This window comes from Cariama cristata, unplaced genomic scaffold (assembly GCF_000690535.1).
Source record: "Cariama cristata isolate BGI_N322 unplaced genomic scaffold, ASM69053v1 scaffold37789, whole genome shotgun sequence".
In the NCBI taxonomy this organism is placed as follows: Eukaryota; Metazoa; Chordata; class Aves; order Cariamiformes; family Cariamidae; genus Cariama; species Cariama cristata.
Window position 1 is genome coordinate 5072 of NW_009638147.1, and position 8758 is coordinate 13829.

The 8758-nt window shown below is 37.4% G+C and overlaps 1 protein-coding gene across 1 annotated transcript; it reads left to right on the plus strand.

Annotated features, from left to right (window-relative positions):
* The first annotated feature begins 1698 nt into the window (after nucleotides 1-1698).
* Nucleotides 1699-8503, plus strand: LAPTM4A (lysosomal protein transmembrane 4 alpha). The gene is made up of 6 exons (XM_009708603.1): nucleotides 1699-1844; nucleotides 3967-4043; nucleotides 4131-4253; nucleotides 5495-5590; nucleotides 7122-7220; nucleotides 7724-8503. Exons 1-6 carry the CDS (start codon nucleotides 1739-1741, stop codon nucleotides 7796-7798), a joined length of 576 nt encoding a protein of 191 aa, XP_009706905.1. The 5' UTR covers nucleotides 1699-1738; the 3' UTR covers nucleotides 7799-8503.
* Nucleotides 8504-8758: the final 255 nt, after the last annotated feature.

An 8758-nucleotide genomic window follows, 5' to 3' on the forward strand; every position in this document is an offset into this window, starting at 1 on the left:
AGCAGAGAAGGATGAAACAGGAATGGTGAGACAACATAGTATTCTATACATTTTGAACAATGGTGAAGCAAAATAAAAATTTAGACAAGTTGCAGATAAGCAACTTGACAGTTTGCCCTGTAGGAAGTGTCTTGTGAGGGGTAATATATGCTCATTTCAAAGCTAAAGATACTGGTGGCTAAACTTAGATCTTTACTGCCAGTTGTACTAGTCATTATATGTTACATTCCAAGGCATAAAATGGAGGATCAAGTGGCTGAAAGTAGCTGGAATTTCTAATAAGTTTGTATAATACATGATGACATGATAGCATTTCTACAAAACGGTCAACTTTGATTTCACTAAAGAATTCTTTTTAGCAGAAAGTGTAAGGAAGCTTATCAACCATGATAACTCTAAACCCTGGGGCGGGGGGGAGACCTTTTTTTTTAAAAAACAAAAAGACTTATAGAAACTGTAAGTCTTAAAAGCTAAAATTCCTTTGAAATGTTCAAAAGGTTTTTTTCCTTACTGAAAACTTCAGCAATTGTGTGTAGACTTGCCACTATTATTATCATTGACTTCTGGAACCAGGCCAGTAAAACAAGAAATATCTGGCAAATATTCTTAAGTTGTGAGAAACTGCAAACCAGTTTCTTTTTTTCTTTCGAGGCTAATTGTAAAAGATTCTGCTGGTGCTGGTGACCATACTGAATACTGATTGGAAAAAGACTGCAGCTTGAAAATACCATTGTGACTTTGTTGTTATGCAACCTTTTTCTTTGGCGTGTCTCTCCAGATTTTAGTAACACAAACTATGCCCCGAAGGCAATTTTGCTGAGGCTTAAGCTGCTTTTGAGTCTTTGAGCTATTACTGTTACTGAAAGCATTTCTGGTATGTATCAAAATGGGGAAACAGAAGTAGTCTTCAGTGGCAGTGTAAGTGAGGAGGAGGACTGCTAAGTATATAGCCAGTGCTGAATGCTTACAAATTTTGGGGTTCAGTCTTTGTGTGAGATTTTTTTTTTTAACTTCACCTGTGTTTGTGTAGCCTTTCTGATAAGGACTCATGAGGTTTTAATAAATGATCTAGGAAGGGGAGGGATACAGTTCTCCCCTGGTTGTATTAAAACTAACATGGGAGAAACCAAGGAGCAAGCTACATTTGAGGATTAGAGCTGTAGTGAAAGTTTTCCCTCATACGATCAGTATTTCCTGTGTGATCCTTACACATCCCAGTGTAGGGCTTGCCCCCCAGCCCCCTTTGAGAGTAGTGTACAGTACCTTATTTGTGCATTAAATTAACTCTGCCTTTCAATTTGTTGTAGAAAGCAGAAACTATTTCCAATTGTTCCTCATTGTGTTCGTTGTTGTACCTTTTCCTTCCAGGACTCTTTTAACTGTTTCCAGTTTTCGGGTTCACAAATCTGCACTCATCGCGCAGCATCAGTTTAATTATGTCATTTGAATCCCTACAAACCCTATCCATCCTCTTAATTTGCAAAGTTATTTAGTTGTGATTCATTAAAACTAGCAAGTGTCCAGTGTTGTTCTGGCTGTTTTGGTAGCGGCTTAACTAAATCAGCTTGAAATACAATCGTAAGTTGGGTTGTTTTTTTTTTTTCCACATAGAGGCAAAGCAAAGAGTTTATTTGTAACTGAAAGAAGATTTATTAGTGTGTCCTTAAAAAGATCATAGCTGTTGCAGTGTAAATAACCTTTAGGTAACTGTGATCTTTCTCAGGTGGTGAACTTGCTGATGGGCATCTTGTTGACAGTAGAAGTGACTCATCCAAATATAGTGCCAACTGTTGATATCCAGTATGAAGTCATCGGAAATTACTATGCTTCTGAGAGAATGGCTGGTAGGTGTATAACTCTGCTGTATGATTAGAAAATAAAACATGCAGTATCATGGTGTATTTGCTGTACACTAGCGTGTAATGTATGCATACACCTTTTAGGTAATGGTTGTCTCATTTTCTGAATTTCTCTTTAATTATTCTGGGGTTGAGTTGTTCTACAAGAATAAAAAACTTTTATGGAATAGTATTTTTGCTTCATGTTACTCCTAAGCATCTTAAATTATAAGATTTCTAAAGATTTCTTGGCCTTCTAATGCTTTGAGTATTGAAGTGTGTGTGGAACATCTCTAATTCACTTTCTCCATAAACATTTACTATCCTTGCTGTGTCAGTAAAACAAAAAGTGGAAAATGTTTTTAAAGACTACTTTTGGAATTTTTTTGTGATCCTCATAGATAAGTATTTATCCAAAAAGTTTGAGGTGCAGAAGAAACAGAAGAGAAAGCATCATGACCAGAATTAAACCTACTTTCCACTCTGTTGTTATAGATTAAGTGTATGATGTGTACAAGTGTAATTGGTGTCAAACTTTTGTCTGTAATGACCAAGCTTTTTAACTGTAGTATGATCTGTAAACTTGTGCGCATGCTTTCTTTTTCTTGTTTTTAAATGTGCAGAAGTTTAGTGTGACACTTCTAATGTGTATCGTCTCAGTCTGTTATATTCCACTAAAAGTTAGGGAGGGTCAGACCCAGTCTGGAGTGAAGGTGAATAGTAAACCACAAATTTGGCGTTTGAGAGTTCTGGTTTACAGTCTTCATGTTAATTGTTCATGACCTGAGTTGAGGATCTGTCAGTTCTGACCTGTGACTGTAACTCACATTTGTTAGTAATGAGATGAGTGGGAACAAGGACCAAATACTTCATAAAGCCAAGATAGTAAGTAAAATTACAGCAGATACCTGTAAAATGTCATGTGTTCTGTAAAGAATGTGGGTGTACTTGGTAACCTTAAGCTTATATGACTGAGAGATGCTGCTGAAGCTGAAGGTGCTTTCTTCATCTTTAGTGTAAAATGGCCATCACATGCTTTTGACTTAAAGATTTTTGTTTCCCATGTTGGGATATGGGCTAGAGGGTTTTGTGTGCATGAAGGACTGTTACGATTGTCCTTGTGCATGTGAATATTTAGAAGAACAAATCCTCAGAAGAAAACCATGATTTTTGGTTATTGCTGAGTTCTTAGGGCTCTCTGATCGATGCAATGCATTTCAGACATGGGAGGGCTGCTTTGATGCCATCTGCGTATGTAGATATTATTATCTTGTACTGAATTGTGTATGTAAGTGCTTCTGTAGTGTATCTTTTCAAATCAGTTGCAGACTAGAAAATCAGGATTCTCGGATCATCTCTTTCAAGCATGGGAACCACAAAAGTTTGGCTTCAATATTGCTAAAAACATTAACTTACCACATCTATAGACTTTGAAACTGGTTTCTTTGTGTTTAAAAATGTAAACTGTGCTTGCTGTAGGAGAATGAGTATAATCCAAGTCGTGGAAAGCATCTGTGTTTCTGTCATCAGTAACTGTGATGCACAAGGAGAACCTTTATCGTTCAGTTTCCATGAGCGGCCTGGATTCTGCTACCATTTAGCTTCTGTTCAACTGCCTTTTCTTGTAAATAATGGGATACCTTCTACACAGTGATTTCCTGATTTCCTTAGCGTTACTGACAGAGCGGTGCTGCTCCCACTGCCCCTGACTGAATTATATAATCAAACCATTTTAAAGTGTAAAGGTTAATACTGTGCTAGCTTCACTTAAAATTCTTTACGGTTGTGAAGTTAATCACCCACATTTTTAGCACTGACATATATTGCAAACCAGCATCATTGTGTTGTTACTATCAAACTATGTCAGGCTTCTAATTGGTGTGTCTGAGCTTTATTCAGGCTTTTGATTAAGGCAGAGGGATTTTTCTAAATGCGTGCTGGTTTTTGTGAACTAGATCTTTTTCCATTAGGAGAGATCTGAGTTACTCGATTCTGCTGCTGCTAGTTTGCACAGATGAAACAGTTGAGAACAGATTATAGTAATGGCTAGAGCTTGTGTGCCTGTCGGCTGCAGTGTGACAGCTTCAGGAAGAAATGACTGATGCTTACTGTTCTTCTTTTAATGCAGAAAATGCCTGCGTTCTATTTGCTATCTCCCTCCTCATGTTCACAATCAGCGCAATGATGGTGTATGGTGCAATTGCTGTAAGTATGTTTATAGTCCATGGTTTTAAACTTGCTACTCTGATTTTTAACTAAATACCTCACAAGCTGCTGCTTTTTTCTTCTTAGCATCGTGTAGGCTGGCTGATACCGTTTTTCTGTTACCAACTCTTTGACTTTGTGCTCAGTTGTCTGGTTGCCATCAGTTCTCTAACCTACTTGCCCAGAATCAAGGATTATCTGGATCAATTGGTAAGTGTTTGTTCAGCTCAAGTTGATATTTTACATTTGAAATTAAACTTTTGTTTAATTGGGTAAGTGTGTGAGCTATAGTTACCTTTCTGTGCATAAGAAAGAGGAATTCAGATGGCAGCAGCCGTAGGGGATGACTGCTAGAGTTGTTATGAGAATGAGAACTTACCAGAGGTGGAAGAGCCAAAGGTGTCATTGCTCCCTAAAAGGAAAACCAGGGAGAGCAGAGACAGAATTGTGATGGGAATTGTTGGTTTAAACTGTCTTCGCTACATTTATACTCAAAACAAAGATGTTCGTAACTCTTTAAGCAATGTGGTTCTGTGGCAGGCTTGCTACTGCAGATTAAAAATGTGTTGACCCTTATTTGGTGGGGAAGGGGAAGAAGAGTATAGGTAAGGATTGATGTAGGATCCTACAGCATTATGGGATGGAATCTCAGATACTGAGAGTTCCTTTTTACGTTCCATATGGCTCTTCTAATTTTGCAACATTATCTTCTAAGGAAACTGTACTGGAATTTTCATTAACGTTGCCTGTGTTTTTTAACTGCAAGAAGACTCAATGGATAGAATACACTGTCAGTTAATGGAGATCACAAACTGTTTCTGGTTGGTGTTTAGATCTGCTGAAGTAGATTTTTGAAAAAAATCCTTCTTAAAACAGCAATAAACAAAAAAAAATTGGATTGGTGTTGAATTGGACAGAGGCTTTGTTACTGTGGCCAGGGAAAAAGAAGAGTTTGAAATTTGCAGAAGCTCTTTGTTCTGGCTCTTCTGAAATTTGAGGGCAACTTTTTTTTTTCCTTTCTACTCCACACACATGTATGTTACTGGTTGGACTGACTGGAGGTAATTGCTACTAATCATTAAAGAGTTGTAGAGGACTATAAGTATAAATGCTATGCTGCAACTGTTAAAACAAATTTTGTGGGTATCTGTATTAGCATGAGATTGAGGAAGTGACTAGGGACATAGACAGTACAAGGCTTCTGTATAGGTAGACCTTTTCTGTAGTGACCTGTTCTTGCAGGAGAGGCAGGATAAATAATGTGCTTTGTGGGAGGATAAAGAAGAAACTAGTGAGAAACAGAACATCTTGTTTCTGGGGGAGTAGTTTATGCAAGAGTTTGTTTCATTTGATGTGAATTTTGCAGGTCTTTCTGTCATATTTGTGACTGTGCAGTGTTCATGCTTATCTCCTCCCTTTCTCTCCCTTCCCTATTTTCTTTTTTTAACTAGCCGGATTTCCCTTACAAAGATGATCTCCTTGCCTTGGACTCCAGCTGTCTCTTGTTTATTGTTTTGGTGTTCTTTGCTTTATTTATCATCTTAAAGGTAAGTTCAAACTTAAGCATATGTCTGTTTCATGAGTTACTATAGTAAGATGCTATCAGTCTGAGTTAATTCTCACTGCTGAATTAAGAACTCAGTTGACTTCTTAATGCTCAGTTAGGAGCTTCTTTGAGTGGAATTAGGATGTTCAATTATGGTATGACTTCAGTCTTTTGTGTACTGGTGTCTTCAGCTAACTTGTTTGCATGCAGTGAGGCATGTTTATGCAGCTCTGTCCTTCCCGAGTAGGAAGTAGGAATGCACAAAGACTTCAAATACTATCTTTTTGCATATGTTGAGATAAATTTAGTATTTGTAATTAAGCATGTAGTGAAACAATATTGAGTTACTGCATATGAGTTTTCTAAATAAAACTTTTAAGATTTCTCATTATGCCTAACAAACCAGGCTGCATGTTTTGGAAGGAAGATGGTGGAAGGATGAAATGCATAGGTTAATTCAGAGCTGCATCTTTCTTCCCACTGAAGGGTGGTATTACCAGTTATTTTCTTCTTGAAGATCTAAATATAGAGTCTTTCATTTGAATTACAAAAAATGTTGTGCAGACAAAGCATATTGGAGAAATGAGTTGATAATATACATTGGCTGGGACAATATTACTTTACTGTGTTCAGATTGAATTTAAAAAGTAATTAAAAAATTTTACTCATTTTCTATACTTTCTCCAAGAGGAATGTCTGACTGGGGGGAGTGGAAGCCTAATACAGTAGATTATATTTTGTATTGATTGGAAAAATCAGTACCTTGTATATAACCACATGCTAACTTGCCAATGAAAAATGCAGAGAGTTTAATGTCATACAGATTAATAATAAAAAAAAATTCTGATCCTCATCAGAGCATGATAGTATGTCTTTCTACAGCACTCAATGTTGACTTGAAGTCCAGGCTATGTTGCTCTACCATCTTCTCCTTGCCACCCCAGTTGCGTTTGTGCCCTCTCCTTCACATTGGTAGTTGGACAAATAGAATCATAGAATCATTATGGTTGGAAGAGACCTCCAAGATCATCAAGTCCAACCGTATACCTGATGCTACCCTGTCCACTAGACCATGTCTTGAAGTGCCACATCTAAACGTTTTTTGAACATCTCCAGGGACGATGACTCCACCACCTCCCTGGGGAGAGTAATGCTGACTTGGGGATGAGTGGGATTGTGCTGTTGGCCTGTCCTCCTCCTCCTGGCAAACTTGGACTGAGATCCCCAGAAGCGTAAGCCAGTTGGGGATTAATTTGATTAGCACTGCTGAGGCAGATAGATTAGTTGAAGGGATCAGTGAATTCTTTTGCTAAAACCTGTGTGGTTCATCCTCTTGAAATCACTGTGATAGTAGAGCTAAATAGGGAATGACATAGGTGTGTGGCTAAATCTGTGAAATGGCAACCATTCCTCAGATATGTATCGACTAAGTTGATTTATGCTTCTTTTTGTTATATGAATGTAATCCACCATGTAATTTCTGATTCAACTAATACATATGAGGTCTTTAAAAAGAGAAATCTCTCTTTCAGGCTTATCTAATTAACTGTGTATGGAACTGCTATAAATATATCAGCAACAGAAATTTGCCAGAGATAGCTGTGTACCCTGCTTTTGAAGCTCCTCCACAGGTAAAACATCTTTTTGAGATAAAAGGGACCAGCATTGTTTAATTTTGAAGTAGAAAACCACCATATCCATATATGTTCACAAGCCTTGTCCAGCTTTCTAAACAAAGACAGGAAAGATTAAAAGAGTTAAAGCAGCTAATGTTATGGTGGGTTATTTGTTAGTTAAATTCTTACAATGATGAAGTAGGAGATTTTACAGAGAAAAGTCTTTGAATGCTTTTCTTTTAGTACGGTGAAGTTTTCTGATTGCACCAGTCAAAACCTCCTTTGCAGCTTTGCAAGACCAAGAGGCAGTGGGGTGGAATGAATGACCTAGGGTTAGGTTCAAAAAAAAAACTGAACCTTCTTTCACTTCCTCACTAGCTGACTAGAAACAGCAGTAAGTTCTTCTTAAAAACATTTGTCTGCAACAGAGGATTAAGTTGCTGATTGGGCATGTACTTTTTTGTTTTCTTTTTCTTTTCTAAGCCTGCGTTAATCTCTTCAAAATGTCTTCTCTTTAGTATGTTCTGCCAACCTATGAAATGGCAGTGAAGATGCCTGAGAAGGAACCTCCACCTCCCTACATACCTGCCTGAAGCAATTTTTATGTTAATTAACATCTGTACCAGCTTCCTGGAGGTTTTGTCTTTTAATCTTGCAAAACTGCTTAAGTAATAGAAATATTCAGGGCTTTAGGAGCCAACTGTTCTGTTTAAAATATGTTTGATACAAACTTACTAAGCAAAACACATCTGGGAGTGATTTTTGTTTGCTTTAATTTTTGTTCTCCTTAATGCTCTTAAACATTTTATTGCCTTAGGGCCTTACACTGCAAGAACTTATGCATGTGACTAACTTGTGGCTTTTGATAATACCAACTGAGCCAATCTATGATTGAAGTTAGCTACAATTATAAGTGTCTGCAGGATCGTGCCCTTAATTTATATTAATTTTTTTTGTAAAGTAGTTCATAAGGACAATCTGATCGTGCAGCAAAATGACAGTTTGCCTTTATCCATTTTTTGGAGGAGGAGGGTGTTTGAATGTGGCATATATGTGACTTTTTCTACTTTGCACTTTTCTCATATGTTATCTTACCTTTATTGTGTTTTTTTGGTTATCCTATGTCTTGAAACATAGTATTTTTCAAGAAGAAGCGAGAGTGGCACAGGAGTTCTATTACAATGTGCTGCAAATGCAAGAACAATAAATAGAAATGCAGAAGATGGTTGCATGCTTCTAATCTTGTATGTATTTTCCTCTTTGTGATAAATAAATCTTTTATGAAATGTTTACCAGTAGCCTTGGCTGATCTGTTTATTGTTGCGGGGGAGGGGGGTGTTGGTTTTTTTTGGTGTGTGTGGCTTGTTGGTTGTTTTTTTTTTTTAGTGCTTCAGTGTACTGCTGATATTCCCACATCCATGTGGCTTAGTGAACACTGACTTCCTACAGGTTGTTTAGTGATTGGTCTGTGTTCTTCAGCAAAAGTCCTCTTGTGGGTGGAGAATATGGATTCCCTTTAATGTATAAACTTGTATTGCAGCCTTTGCAGTTCA

Excerpts from the sequence above, each read along its gene's own strand:
- LAPTM4A (XM_009708603.1), top strand. The coding sequence starts at position 1,739 with ATGGGCATCTTGTTGACAGTAGAAGTGACTCATCCAAATATAGTGCCA. Across the intron at positions 1,845-3,966 it reads TGCTTCTGAGAGAATGGCTG|AAAATGCCTGCGTTCTATTT; the intron begins GTAGGTGTATAA and ends CTTTTAATGCAG. Across the intron at positions 4,044-4,130 it reads TGGTGTATGGTGCAATTGCT|CATCGTGTAGGCTGGCTGAT; the intron begins GTAAGTATGTTT and ends TTTTCTTCTTAG.